The sequence below is a fragment of the Mytilus edulis genome, chromosome 9 (assembly GCF_963676685.1).
Source record: "Mytilus edulis chromosome 9, xbMytEdul2.2, whole genome shotgun sequence".
NCBI lineage: Eukaryota > Metazoa > Mollusca > Bivalvia > Mytilida > Mytilidae > Mytilus > Mytilus edulis.
In genome coordinates this window covers 85,916,515-85,933,066 of record NC_092352.1, presented here as the reverse complement: position 1 = coordinate 85,933,066, position 16,552 = coordinate 85,916,515, and the positions used below count along the sequence as shown (strand labels likewise).

Sequence of the window (16,552 nt, the reverse complement as noted above, 5' to 3'; positions counted from 1 at the left end):
TACTTGAATACAAAGAAAAGACGGCCCAGACAAATAAAATCCCGTTTGTTGTTAGCTTTCATCCTCATCTGACAAATATTTCATCAATTGTCCACAAACACTGGCGTCTTATTGAAAATGATCCTTCCTTAAGCGAGATTTTTCCATCACCTCCCGTTATGGCTTACCGCAGACCAAAAAACCTCAAAGATATTCTAGTATCATCCAAAGTATCTAAACGGGAGATATCAACAATCGGAGGTTATAAACAATGCGGAAGGGGCAATTGTAAGTGCTGCAAAGTCGCCAATATAGAAACCCAGTTCATCAGCACAGTCACAAAGAAAAATTACAACATATTTATAACATCAAATTGCAAAACGCAAAATTGCATTTATGTTCTAACGTGTGGAACTTGCAAATTACAATATGTTGGTGAAACAGAAACCCCATTTAACATCCGACTAAATAACCATCGGTCATTTTATACAAAAGAAAGGAACTGCCCAATTACAAGACACCTTTTAAGAGCAGGACATGATTTTGAAAACATCACATTTCAAATCATTGAGAAAAATCAAAATTGGGATACACAAGGAAGACAAAAAAGAGAGAGATTTTGGATGCACCAGTTACGAACTCTTGAACCTGATGGACTCAATGAGAGAGACGAAAAAAGATTTTAAAGCAAATCAAAACCATAGTTATCTTGAAATCATACAAATTAATTTATAAAAATTCATACAATTAATCGAACATCTATAAATGTGTTAAACTTTTATTCCAACTTCATGTAGTTGTAGCTACAAACATATTTTATGACCGAATTAATATGTTACACCCATCCCTCAAATCTTGTATAGATTAAGCTACAAAAATATTTTTCTGTCATGCATCCGATTTCACCTTGAGAGATGCACACGCCTGATGAAGCTAATTTGTTTAGCGAAATATTGCGTATTTCTATTTAACATCTAATAGAACTTTTTAATGTATCAATTAGTGTGTTTTAGTTATACTCTTAGACATTTATATAATTTTAATTCAGTAACTGTATCAGTTTATTTTCCGTGACAAACTGATCCACGCTTAATTAGATTGAATGTTGATTGTTGCTATTTTTAGACATTATATATATATATATATATATATATATATAGCTATAAGAAGATGTGATATGAGTGCCAATGAGACAACTCTCCATCCACTTGAAGTCACAACTTGTAGGAGAAAACTATTATAGGTTTAAGTTCGGTCTCACATCGAACAGCAAGCTATATGAAATTCCCCAAATGATGACTAGTGTAAAACTATTCAAACAGGAAAACCAACGGTCTAATCTATATAAAAACAACGAGGTTCCTGAATTAGGATAGGTGCTAGCTCTCATGCAAATGCAGCAGGTCACGTTAAACGTTTATAGGTTCCAACCTTCACCCTTTTCTGAATCTATAGTGTAACATTACAACATAGAAATCAAGGATAGGAAAGTTGACCAATCTTAATAAAACTTGGTATGACCAAAGCTTAAAAAATCATAAGACTGCTTCTCGCTGCATTGAAGATCTATTGGTGGCCTTCGGCTGTTGTCTGCTCTTTAGGGAGCTACCCAGGGCCGTAACTAGCCTCTTTTAATAATGAGGCAAAATATATTCGCCGAGCGTAGCGAGGCGAAAAAATTTTGGCGAAGTGTCTGGGGGCCTTAAGCTTTGAGTAAAATAACGCAAAATCGTACATTCTGAGCGTTCCACGGACTCTTTCTTACATTGAAACGCAAATAATCTTTAGCTATTTTTTCGACAATATTCTGGTCTCAATGCAAAAACATAGATTCATTATAATTTAAGACTTTTAGGTTTTAGGGGCAATATTAAAAGATATGAAGGATAAAGTAAAATTCGTATTTCTCATAATCATTAATACCGGGTCTGTCTGTCTGCTCTTGTCTTGTATTGTGCTGACTTTGATGATTTTTTTTTATGACTAGATTTAAATATAGTGACAGTGCAGTATTATACTGTAAGTACTAGTACTGCTTAATTCGACACTAGGGACCATCTTGACCTTCTTTTACAGTATTAATGATTCTTTTATTATTGAGTTCCCTCCAGCAACTATCAAGATGAAGAACAGGAATAAAAAATTTGACCATTGATCATTTGTATTTTTTCTATGCATTGACTTTGTGTGCGATAAGTTCCCGTGTATGTTTACCCCATATTCCTTTATTTTCTGTCTGAACACAACTTAATGCAAGTTTAACCCTTCAATGTAAAAGGTCATATGGCAATACATTGTTGTTGTTTTTTCAAATGATTTGGTACTGGGAAATCGGTGGTCTTACTTAATTTAAACCATGTCAGCTATGTAGTTTTGTCCACAGGCGCTTGGGTATATGATACATATATATTTTTATTTTTTGTTGTTGTTGATCAAAATAGTCAATTTTCTATATTTATAATACATATGTATCACTTTTGTGCATGTCTCAGAGAAAATACCCAATTTTACAATCCATACTAAGAAAAAATGGGTATTTTCTCTGAGTCGTTTAGATCACTCGAAACTAGGTGAGACATGCACAAAAGTGATATATATGCATTATTAATATAGAAAATTGAATATCTTAATCAACGAGAAAAAAAATATATCTGTATCATATATGCCCAAGGCCTGTGGTTTAATATACAAAAAAGGCAGTTTTGTATTCTTTGATATCAAGTTCAATTATCGATGCAGATATGACAATCTTTTTCTGTGTCCAGTAGCATCGTAGAGCATATTCTTAAAATATTTTCCCGCACAATATCTGGAAATTGGTGGACATGCAACATTGCGCACGTTTAGAAATGAAAATCAACACTCAGACTATAGTCATAAAGTAGGAAAATAAAAGAACAAAAGACCGTGAAACCCGAGACACAGAAGTACAAACAATAGACCATCAACTCCGAAAACCAAAAGTAAAATAGAAACATGGATCACGAAAAAAATGCAGGGGCGACACCAGGGAGTGAAGAGAACTTGCTTCTTGCACGACACTTTCCGTGAAAACAATTTGATATGAAGACAATCTTTTTTTTTCAGTCTTTTTTTTCAGTCTTTTTTTTTTTTTTAAATTTCCAGCATGAGGCATTTGCCTCATTTGCCTCAATGTAGTTACGGCCCTGCTACCATTTGATTTTTAGGGGGGGTAGGATGAAAATTGTGTCCTGCCTTTTTTTTATTTGTAATCTCTGTCCTGCCTTTTTATTTTTCAGTCTATTCGGTCCTGCCTTCTTTTTTTTCTTAGCTTATCCTGGCTTTTTTACAACAATTGTCATCCTGCCTTTTTTTTGCCAAGTTACTCATCCTGCCTTTTTTTTTACTCAAAATCCTGTCCTGCCTTTTTTCAAATTTCATCCTAGCCTAGGAGATATGGGAAATAAGAAGTGATCAAAAATTCATTAAAAACGATCTCTATGCAAGATACGTCGATTTTCATCTTCTGGTCAAGTTTCCCAAATCGGCGTACGCCAACTGGCGAAAATACGGATAGCCGACGGTCTTGCTTTGGAAGTTGACCCGACTTTACTATTCCAGTATTGAGGTTTGACTAATTACCAGTTTTCTACTTCGTAATGTGTGACGTGTGGTACTTACTTCTAGTTCATGTAATATTTACACTTATTGTTTGTTCAATATGTGTGTCTTTAGACAATGGTGGATGGTAGGTGAATAGTTATTGTCCAAATTCCCCAATTTAAGTTTTTCATGTTTCTAATTTTAAAAAAGTTTCCTCAAATATGTTGGATGATAAATTTTTTGACTTTTTCTCTAAATAATTATAATTATATATATTCTCGTTACCTGTTTACATCATGTCTCATTAGATTTTTTATGACCTCACTGTCCCTACGTCCCAAATTTGGTTTCGGTTCTCTAAGGCAGCAACCATTTGATTTTCGGGAGGAGGGGGTATGGATTTTTTTTTTCTGGACAAACTTTTTTTTTCGCCTGTGGTGAAAAACAATCTATTTTTTTCACGACAAGTCGAAAACAATTTTTTTTCTTTCAATTTTAGCATTACATAAAGTGGCAGCTGAGGGGGAAACAAACATTTTTTTTCTTCTCAGAATCAAAAACAAATTATTTTTTCTCCAAAAACTGGAAACAAACTTTTTTGGTCAAATGTTCAAAGTCGGGAGGAACTTTGACCATCTGAGGCCCAAAAGTACCCAATCTATTTCTAATTTAAACTTCTATTTCTAGTTTAAACTTCGGTCTGGGTATCAGAGATGTGTGCGAGGGTGAACATCACCCTTCAGATGTACTGATAATTGAAGCACTCTGAATGAGAATCGAACTCAGGACTTTCAGCTCTGTAGCCATAGGTCTAAACCACTAGACCGCAAATTCACATTCACTTTTACCATTCTAGAGTTATGCCCCTTTACCTGTTGAAAAATTGTTGTATTATTGTATACAAATGTCCAGCCTCTGCCTGTCTGTCTGTCTGGTGTCCACATGTCGCACAGTAACCTGAGAACCACTTATCCAAACTTCATAAAACTTAATATAGTTTCTCATGATCATGATGATGGTCAAACAATCTGTATACTTTTTGGTGAAAATAAGATTTAGACTTTTTGAGTTACGGCACTTTATAACTAAAACAAGGGTGTGTTTTTTTCACATGTCGCCCCGTATCTCAAAAACGAATTATGATTAGTGCTGAAAACTTTACGCACTTCTTACATGTCTTATATCATGTATATTAATTTAAAGATCATGATACTTTTTGGTGATGATTCAAAATTTTATTTTAAGATCGAGTTATTGAGTTTTTGGTAGAAAAAAAGGTGTTTTTTTTTTGTATATGGCCCCGTACGGTGACCTATAGTTGTTAATGTCTGTCATTTTGGTCTTTTGTGCATAGTTGTCTCATTGGCAATCATACCACATCTTCTTTTTTATACCATATCTCAGAACCTTTTTATGATTATTGCATTAAACTTCACACACAAGATGACAATGGATGACGAGCATATTTATATAATGCACTCAGGGCGCAGCTGTTTATTTCTTTCTGTTCTCTAACTTTAGTTTATCTCAACCAAATGTTATGGAACTTATACACAATGCTCATTACCTCAAAACACAGATTAAGATAGAATTTTGATTGTCATTTTTACCATTTTAGAGTTCTGCCCTTTACAAATGGAAAAATTGCTGATTTTTTTGTGTTTGTTCTCTCACTGTAGTTTGCCTCAACCAAATGTTATGGAACTTATACACAATACTTATTACCAAAAAATACAGATTGAGTTTGAATTTTAGTTGTGTAATTTTTACCGTTCTAGGGTCATTTTACAAATGGATATATTGCTGAATTTTTAGTTTCCGTTCTCTTACTTAAGTTTAATTTGCCTTCAAGGTTATGAAATGTACATAGCTAGCTTTTGAAGGACCTCGTTTTAATTTTTGACATTCTTTATACATTTTAATAATGTGAATATACATTTTTCAGGGCTGCAGATGAATTGTCAATGCTAGCTTTTAAAGGACCTTGTTTTAACCTTGATATTCTTAATAATGTGAAAATATATACATTTTCAGGGCTACAGATGAATCGTCAATACTAGCTTTTGAAGGACCTTACAAGTTTTAACCTTGATATTCTTAATAATGTGAATATACATGTACATTTTCAGGGCTACACATGAATCGTCAATACTAGCTTTTGAATTACCTTGTTTTAACCTTGATATTCTTAATAATGTGAATATATATTTTTAGGGCTACAGATGAATCATCAATACTAGCTTTTGAAGGACCTTGTAATATAGAAGTTAGAGATGCAAGTCAATTATCACAAGAAGAATTTATTAAAAGGTTAGTTTTGTTTATCTTATTAGGATTGAAAGATATATACAATCACAAGGCATTATGTAGATGCTGTACTGTCCTTATTATTCATGATGTCATTGAAACCTAAGACATTGCAACATGTTCAATCACCGACAATAGAGTGTTGTTTTACCACAAAGGATTAATTAATGTTAACTACTAGGATTTGTTAATTTTGTTTCACTATATTTTTTTATCAACAAACAGACCTTTAATTTGATTTATCAACCAATATGTATATATATACCATGCCTTATTTTAAAATATTAGTCCACTATCTTTAAAAATGTCGTCCAATGTACATGATTTAGATGAAATAGGAAAATATGACGAGAGCAAAAATGGTTTGGTTATGGTAAACCCATCACATGCATCATAACTGTCAAACCATTCCTTAGTTGCAGGAATAGATTTATTGCCTTCAAATACGATTTTAATGAACTGTTGACTTTTTGGGATATCTAAGTGAAATCAATAATGGTTTTTAACAAAAGTTTCACTTGTTATCACTCGTAACATATAGAACATGTAGAATGATCTTTTTAGTTCAATATCAAGATGACATATTTTCCCCAGATGAGTAATTCAGACTTCTTTGAACCTCTGGTTATACCTAACAAAAGTGCTAAAGTTAATCATGTTTTACAATATACATTTTAACTGCTGATTTAATGTTCTTTTTACATGTTTTAACATACCAGCAATGCTCATTCAAGTGTTGTTTTACTTTACAGATATGCTCACCAAAGTCCCGTAGTTGTAAAAGGTGCCACAGATAACAGAAACTTTCACCAAATTTGTAGTAAGGATGAATTGATACGAAATCATGGGACAAAAAAGATAAGACTAAGCTCAGCTAACACATACTCATATGAAAAAAGTAAGTAATGATTCAAAGACATTATATTTATCAACCAAAGTTTTTTTCCTAATGAATTGTTATAATAATAATAATATTTATTCAGGTAAAAGCAGAAAGGCAGTATACACAAATGTGAAATACAACCTCAAAATATAGCAATGGTTGTTACATAGGTACCACTAATGCCTGAACATACTACAACCTCAAAATATAGCAATGATTGTTACATAGGTACCACTAATGCCTTAACATACTACAACCTCAAAATATAGCAATGGCTGTTACATAGGTACCACTAATGCCTTTACCCAAGGATGACCCATTAAAGGAAACAATGAAATTGAGAATGGAAATGGGGAATGTGTCAAAGAGACAACAACCTGACCATAGAACAAACAACAGCAGAAGGTCACCAACAGGTCTTAAATGCAGCGAGAATTTCCTGCACTTGGAGACGTCCTTCAGCTGGCCCCTGAACAAATATATATACTAGTTCAGTGATAATGAACGCCATTCTATACTCCAAATGGAGCACAAAAAACTAAAAATAAAAATTACACAAGACTAACAAAGACCAGAGGCTCCTGACTTGGGACAGGCGCTAAAATGCGGCAGGGTTAAACATTATGGGTAAGCCTATTTCCATGGGGATCCTTATAGTCCTGATAATAAAATAAACAAGGGTAATCAATCAATTTTACAGCATCAAAAATCTTCTAAACAGATACCACCTTGTTAATTTGGCAGCAGTAAATGAAAAGCTGACTGAAAATTATAACATACTTATATAAAATATGGAGATATGATTGCCATTACAACAACCTTTCAACAGCTGCATTTATATATGTTTTATACCTATGTGCTTCTGGAATTGCATAAATACCAGTTATCCTGCATTGTTTTTATTATTAAAGCTACTTGTATTTATTACTAGGAAAGAAGTTTTGGGGCTGTAATAAAAAGTTGCATGTAAATTGGATGTTTTTTGTGTGCAAATGTAATGGGGATGCATTAGATTGAATAAATAATAATGTTTTAATTTCAGGAGATGTGTCATTAAAGTATTATATAGAAAATGTTATGAAACCTCAGACCTTAACAATGCTTGGAAATGGTATGTATAAATGAACACATTCTTAGGACTAGTACTGATTGTCATTTGTATGAGATCATCTTTTTCCCTCCCAGCTTTATGGGTAACAAATTAGCATTTTTTCGACTGTATTTAAGGTGAATATGTACATCCAGCTGGTTCTTCTGACCTTAAGATCATTTTCATGATTTATTTATCAATGTTTTCATGGTTAGGTCTGTTTTTTCAGATACTTTAAGCAATATATCAACAATAGTTGATGTATGGAAGGAATGCCACGTTGAGCATGTCCGTCTGGGCATATTTCATATGACTGTAACGTGTAACCAGGCGTTTATATCCGAAACGTCCGTTCCAGTCAGTACTTGGATCCAAGTTGTCCACAAACAATACGATAATACTATAAACTACAACTATCTATGTTTTGCACAATGAACTAAAATATTCACACTGACTCTTAGTCGAAATAAATTTACAACAGACAAATATATATACAACTATAATACAATAGAACAGCCTGTTTTCAAGATGGGACGATGTGTCACTTAAAGACAGTATGGCTGGTACAGCTTGTCCTCCGAATGGGACAGTCTGTTACTACTAGACAGTGCAGCCTGGTACAAGTTGTCCTCCGAGTGGGACAGTCTGTCACTACCAGACAGTGCGACCTGGAACAGCCTGTCCTCCGAGTGGGACAGTCTGCTATGTCAATCCTATCAACGTGTACATCCACTTTGTACCCAGTACAAAGTGTCCTCTGAATATCAAGGCTCTTCCAGCACTTAATATATCCGACATACGCTCTGTTAAGGGATGTCAGCTCATCGACAGCCAACTGACAGCCTCAAATGCCGTTTCTCACTCTCTTATATACCCCAGGGCGAATATACTATTTTCTTGATAGGGGTGTTCTCTAAATGTTACCCTTACGGAGCATAGAGAGTCCCTTACGATCACCCCTATAACTTTCGACCCTGCCACTAATTTCCCCGCCAAACGTCTAAATCCACACAACGCTTCTTTCTGTATAAAATATGCATATATAATACAAGATTCTCCAGATTTATAACCATAACGACCAATAAACATTACATGACCTTACCTCACTTTTATGTATCATTGATAATTATTTATGATTATGTGACTCTTGTAGTAAAACCTTTATCTATAGAACTTTCAACAAAAAATCAATTTTGATCAGCAAAGTAGGCGAGACATTTTAGTGTGTGCTCTCTTGTTTTGCATCTTTGATTAAATCAAACATCTATTTTATAACATTTAAACTTAACAGAAGTTATACTTTTATTTAGAAACCTTTTACTGGTTTGGAGACAATAATTATACAGAATGGGAGGATGTGTTTAACAGATACAAACCACCACCTTATAAGTTACCTTTTATGACGGGAGCTTACAGCTTTGGTGTTGCAGGTATTTATGTTCTTAATGAGTTATGGGTTATTCTTCTAAAGTACAAGGTCATATTTATTGAAATGGGCATTTATGTTTGTGGCTTTTTGTTTCCTTGTGCATATTTACAGAAATGCATAAAACTTTTTTATGAAAAATATTTTGTCATCAAACAGTCAGTCAGGGGTACTACTTGTACAAGTAATTTTTATTTACTTGAAGAAGTAAAAAAAAATATTCTTAAATAAGTAAATTATAATGTTTGAATAATCTCCACTTAATTTTCTCAAAATTTTACTTATACAAGTAAATTCGTTTTTACAATTCCACAAACATTCTCAAGTTTAAAAGATGTAAAATCATGCCTTTAATGATTTTCCCCGGTTAGCTCATAATTTTTTATTAGAGTTCAATGTTTCATCTCGTTAATTCAAGAAAGAAACTGATTGCACAAAGATCTTAAGTATTTGCACAAAGCCTTCAAAAATTGCTCCTTTGGGACTTGTAAATGACCAGTGTTTTGAAGATAACAGACAAATGGGATTTTCATTGTCCATGAAATTACACTTAAATGATTAGTAAAGACATCTGCAATGGGCAGACAAATAAAAATTCTATTAGAGCAATGAAATCTTAAGAATTTAAGAAATGAAAATAAGATGACTTTTTCACTTATATAAGTAAAAAAAATCTGAATGTCTAAGGGACATAACTAGGTCATTTTTTTTTAAATTCACTTGTATAAGTATCCTACAAATTAACTTATATAAGTATCCTTCAAACTTACTTATATAAGTAAAAAAATATATTCTTATATTAAGTAAATTATAATGTTTGAATAATCTCCCCATAATTATCTCAAAAATTTACTTATACAAGTAAATTACTTATTCTTATATAAGTATCCTACAAATTTACTTATATAAGTATATTTTTTTCACTTCTTCAAGTAAATAAAATTACTTGTACAAGTAGTACCCCTGACTGACAGTAGACCGAGCAGAAAAAAACTCATCAATGTTACTTATAATATGCATAAAAAACTATCAAATCAGTTGCTTGAATTAGAAATAAACCTCAACTGAATCAAAATGCTGTTTATGAAAGCAAGGAAAATCTACTGCAGGACATAACTAAGTATTTGTACAACCTTTTTGGTGTACAGTGAGAATACTTACACAAAGATGTTCCATTAACAGCAACAGTTCACTACTACAATATTTTGTGCCAATAATACAAATACTTTCTATAGCTTGCATGATTTCGAAAAAGTTTTATCTTATAATATTCTTCCTTCAATTTATGAAAGCTTATATGCCATTAAGGAACACTCTACAAAAAGAACTGGTGAAAATATCACTTTATTTGGATTTTTTGCTAAATATAGGTGAAATATGAAAATTTGCAATAGTTAATACATTTTGTAGATGCAGGGACTGGTGTACCATTTCATTTTCATGGTCCAGGTTTTGGTGAAGTTATTTATGGAAGAAAGGTATTTTGTTTAAAAAAAAAAAAAATTATACTGCACCATTAAACATGTTAGACATAACTAAACATTTTGTACCTTAACTAAACAGTGTGTACCATAACTGAACAGTGTGTACCATAACTAAACAGTGTGTACCATAACTAAACTGTGTACCATAAGTAAACAGTGTGTACCATAACTGAACAGTGTGTACCATAACTAAACAGTGTGTACCATAACTAAACAGTGTTTATCATAACTAAACTGTGTGTACCATAAGTAAACAATGTGTACCATAACTGAACAGTGTGTACCATAACTAAACAGTGTGTATCATAACTAAACAGTGTACCATAAGTAAACAGTGTGTACCAAAACTATACATTATGTACTATAATCATGATAATGGAACATTGTGTTCTATAAAAAAAACATTGTATTCTACAACAAAACATTGTGTACTATAACAAAACATTGTGTACTATAACAAAACATTGTGTTATATAAGGAAAATTGCAAAGTTACAAAACATTGTGAAAGGGTTGAGAAGTTAATTATATAATATGTTGTTTGCATGGAACTAATTTTAATTTTTATACTTAATTTACTGTAAATTCTAAATTAAGAATTAATTTTAAGCTGATCTTGAGATGGCCATGCTGACCTTGGCTTCCCATATTAAAAACATTATTCCTAGATAAACCCCAAGCACAATATATATCTTTTGTCAACAATTTTTTGGGGTTTGGATGGTAGGAATAATTCTTACTTGACTGCACCAGGTTTGCACTCACAACCTTTCACCTTTAAAGACCAATGAGCTAAAAGGGTTTATGAAAATATTAGTTTTAAGAGATGGCTTTTAACTACAACTTGTAGAACATTTAAGCAATTTGGTATTGTGGAAAGATTAGTGCCTTTTAAATATGCACAGCTAATCTGCTATTGTTTTTCATATTGAACAAAGTGTTGAATATAAATCTAAATCTTGTGTAGAATAATATTAATTATTTGTTTTTAGCGTTGGTTTTTATATCCACCAGAGAAAACCCCATCTTTTCATCCCAACAGAACTACCCTGCAATGGTTGTTTGAAGATTATCCTAATCTACATCCTGATGATAAACCAATAGAATGCACAATAAATCAGGGAGAGGTAAGGATAGCGGTCTCTGTCAAGCTATGTGAATTCCTATATTTTCATGGATTCAGAAAATATTTTTGATTATATTTAATTTCCAACTTTTTCCTATCTAATCTGCTAACAATAAAATATAAATTTCGTTGATCATTTAAATTCATTGATCACCTATACCAACCAAATCCACAAAAAATGATACCTTACTAATAATACTGCATCCATGGTATTAATGAACTCTCCTTCAGGCTCACCAAGTAAGATTAGGATGTTCCCTAATTACTATAAATTTTGTAAATGGAGACAAAAATTACTACTTATGAAAAAGTATGGAGCTTTCTCATGTTATCAAGCTCAGAAACTTTCATTGTTTTAGCTCACAGGGCACACCTACTAGTTTGTTGTTTTTAACAAATATGATTAGATTTGCTTAATTATTGTGTGAACCCTTCATGGAATGAGAGAACCTTTAAAGAAAAAAATCACCAAAATAAGATTCACAAATAAGTTGATATGGATAGAACTTATAAGTCTACCTTATAAAGACAGATGTTTTACTTTATAAAAAAAAACTCATCACAGATACATGTACCAGGCTTAAAAAGATTAAATACACTAACTCAGTGTTACGTCTACACAAGACTCATCAAATCAGGTGAAAAAACAACAATTGAAAACCAAAACATTGGATATTTTTTTATCAATCAATATTGTTACCTATATTTTGTTAGCCACCTTATTGGTATTTTGTTACTAGCTATATGATATAATGATAAATATAAATTCAATGTAGTTTATTATTTCCTCCTAAATTGAAGTTATGATTGAACTATAGCCTTCATGTTGATAAAATCTTACTTTCTTTTTAGATTATATATTTCCCAGACAGATGGTGGCATGCAACGCTAAATATAGATAAGAGTGTTTTTATTTCAACATTCTTAGGATGAAGAAACAATCAATACTACATGTACTATAAACAAACTTATTTTCTATTCTATGAGTTATTATAAAACCTTCTTAATTGACGTGGATTGTCAGTTTATAGAAGGTTTGTTGTTCTCTCCTGCATTCCAGACTTCATTCACCATGATTGACAGCCAGGATATAACCAATAGTGATAAAATGGCATTTTATTCATAATTCAAACAATCATCATTGATCATCATTGCCATCTTATGACATGTTGTTATTTTTATAAGTTCTTCATCTGTAGTAACCTTTAACTGCAGTCTTGCCATCAATCTTATCATCACTCATTACTTTGTATGAGAAAGAAAGATAAAAAAAAAAGGAGAACAAGCAAAAGGGGGGGGGGGGGATTCATAAGTTGTGAGAGAGTGGCAACACCACAGCAAAAAACAAAAGACAACCAAAAGACAAAAAATGTTACAAAATACTAAATGGAAATTGAAGCCTTTAAACTGAAAATAAGAACCCCATAAAACTATTGGGTGATGTCAGCTGCAAAGGAAGGGAAAGCACTTGTCACACTGGTTGATGTGATTCAAGTAATTTAGTGTGGCAATTTTTAGGTGGAATAAATTTCTTGTTTATTTGTACAATTCTTGGAACTTGACTTTATAGAATTTCAAGACATATTTATTTTTTTAAGATAGCAGTACTTTTGTCATTCCACTGCAAATGTTTTTTTTCTTTTTTCTTAAGACTCACATCATGAAAATACATTATGCTGTAGTTTATCCAAGTTATTGACTTCAGGCAATAAAAAAAAATTAAAATTTTGTAAATTCAGAAATTATTGCATGCATTTATTATTGCAATTTTGTTAATTTAGACTTAAATGCGATTTTAATTTTTATGAAAAATCCTGATTATTTCATGGAAAATACTTCAAAATGTGAGTTTAAATTATTGCGTTTACAACTCTGTCGCATTTTTCGCAATAATAAAAACCTCGCAATAATTTCTGAATTTACAGTATTGGCTTCTTTACAGTCCTTAGCCATTTTGAAATTGGAAATGCTCTATGCTATCTGTCTGATTGTTAATTCATGTAGACCAGGGCACATACAATTTAGTAGTGTTTATACTAACATAGAGCCAAGAAATAGACTTATTGAAACAGAAATAGGGAGATGTGGTATGATTACCAATGAGACAAATAACCATAAAAATCTAAAGGAAATATTCCTATCGTAAGGTCAGTGGTTTTCTCTCGGCACTCTGGCTTCCCCCATCAATAAAAACTGGCCGCCACGAAATAGCCCAAAATCGGTGCTTTAAAGTGGCGTTAAAACACCGAAATTCAAATCAACAAAAGGAAAAAGATGTGAAAAATTTCAGGTCACCTTCAACAATGAGTAAAATACATTTTGTATTTCAGTTAACAGTGTAAGACTTTTTTTAAGGTAGTAGTTGAATATATTTTATATTTTAATGTCTAAGACAAATACAATGTATGATTGTTTCATAATTTACAATATATAGATGAAAATAAATCCAAGGCATCAAATTTACAAAAATGCTATTTTTTTTAACATTGGTTCAATACAGACTGTATGTTCCCCTAAGCTTGTGTATGATTATACTGCTATATTAACATATAGGACATACAACTCTAAGAATTTTCATCAACAAATAATTTTTAAAATTACCAAGAAAATAGGCATCCTACTGCATCGGGTAAAATTATTCTTAGCTAGTTTGTATTTTTCTGTTATGTTCCTTAGCTTTTGGTCACAGTGTAGTTTAAGAACTATTGGTGGTCCCGTTCTGATTCTGCTCTTTACCATTCTCAATTTTATACAATATTTGTTGGCATTTAAATATTTGGTTTTATTGTTGTTACATATTGAAGGTATATCAAGAAAAGATGCTCTACAGTAGCATTTTTCTATTCGACAGCAAAAAAATTTTAAATTTTGGTCGTATATTGGTATCACGTTAGTGTCAGCTTCGCCATCGCAGTGTTAAGGAGGTAATCTAATTTAAAGTTAAAGAATACTGTTATAAATATGTTTGATTACTTGATTACCTCCCTTACAAAGCTTGAAAATTATGTATTAAGAAATGATGATTGTCTTGAGATGTATAGCTGTAAAATTTTTCTCATTTTAGATTTCAGAAATTAAAAAGACTTTTTCTTCAAATATTTTTTTGGGAGGGGATTAATATTCAACAGCACGAAAGCAAAACAAAAATTTTAAGTTCATTAGACCATATTCATTCTGTGTTAGAAACCTTTGCTGTGTCAACTATTTAATCACAATCCAAATTCAGAGCTGTATCAAGCTTGAATGTTGTGTCCATACTTGCTTTAACTGTTCAGTGTTTCACCTCTGCGGTAGTAAAAAGCTGCGCCCTCCGGAGCATCTGGTTATCAATTATTTTGAATAGAACTCAACAGAGGTAAAAACAAATAGATTTCATGGATATTGAATTTTTACAAAGAAATAAGTCTCAGCATATGAGCAATATGTGCTACTGGTAATTGTAATTAGATAACACTTAAAAAGATCAGCCATTAATAATTAATGTAGATTATAGCCAGTAGATTTAGAACCGATAAATGACAAGATCTGTGATAATCCTGGCATTCAATTTTAGCTGTTATTTGACAAAAAAAAACCTGCTGTTATCTTTGGAGGTAGTTCATTAGATTTGTATTCTTAATCAGAATGATTAATACATCATTCACTGAAAATTTGGTAGCACTGGTCTTTCCCATGTTATCAATTGACAGAAACATTTCCAAAATTTAAAAGAACCTGTGTGAGCATACTCACATACCCCACGCCCCCACATTGACAGAATCTCACTAGATTCATAAGTTCAAAGACTATCTTCTCCAAAAGTCAACTGATGAACATTTCTTGTGATAATTATCAACAAAGTTTTATGAAATTCTGTTGTGTATATTTACAGGAGTTGCGATGACAAACTGTTGCAGTAGTATATTTAGGCAAATAAGTGCAAAGGAAAAAAATTAACTCCTAATTTCTTGTCGATATGCATTTCTACATAGTATGTCCTTATTATCTATAGATAAATTTTCATGAAATTCGGTTGTATGGTTTCAGAGGCGATTTGATGACAAGAAAAGTACTGACAAACAGACAGCCAGACTGACTGGTCAAAAACAATATACTCGGACTCTAAAATTGTGTGGGGTATAATTATATCTTATTTGAATGACAGTAGTTCAAAGTTTATTTTGCAACTAGATATCATTTAGGTAATAACAACTGAGGGGAATCACCAAGGTGAAAATAAACATATATATATAATCAGACATCATGGTCAAAAGTGCGTAGAGGCTCTAAAGAGCCCATTTCGCTCTTCAGGATGAATGTACATTTTTAGTAATGTCAGAACATAATAACAGAATATAATCCCATGTATAAAGATCTCTATTTATTTATCTTGTATTGCTGATGACTTTTCTGTTTTTAGTTTCTATCTACTCTAGTTTTGCCAAACACATAAATAAAAGGGTAGACATCATTATTTATCGCAGTAACTTTTTTTTTTAAATGTTGAATTTTTCGACTTTGTTTGGACTGCTTGTACAGTAGGTCTAGTCTTTTGATCATTTTTGCTTTTCTATAATTTCTCTCCATCTTTATATATAACTATTGCTCAACACAGAAAGAGGGCTTACTCTTCATTTCAGGGCAGTAATAGATCATATGTATAAAAAAGAAGATGTGGTATGATTGCCAATGAGACAACTCCCTACAAGAGACAA

At 32.1% G+C, this 16,552-nt stretch overlaps 1 protein-coding gene across 1 annotated transcript; it reads left to right on the top strand.

The window, feature by feature from the left end:
- Positions 1 to 3,545: 3,545 nt before the first annotated feature.
- Positions 3,546 to 13,406, top strand: LOC139489262 (jmjC domain-containing protein 8-like). Its single transcript, XM_071275518.1, has 8 exons — positions 3,546 to 3,688; positions 5,758 to 5,853; positions 6,603 to 6,748; positions 7,776 to 7,844; positions 9,134 to 9,253; positions 10,660 to 10,727; positions 11,725 to 11,859; positions 12,711 to 13,406. Exons 1-8 carry the CDS (start codon positions 3,600 to 3,602, stop codon positions 12,789 to 12,791), a joined length of 804 nt encoding a protein of 267 aa, XP_071131619.1. The 5' UTR covers positions 3,546 to 3,599; the 3' UTR covers positions 12,792 to 13,406.
- The last annotated feature ends 3,146 nt before the right edge of the window (positions 13,407 to 16,552 follow it).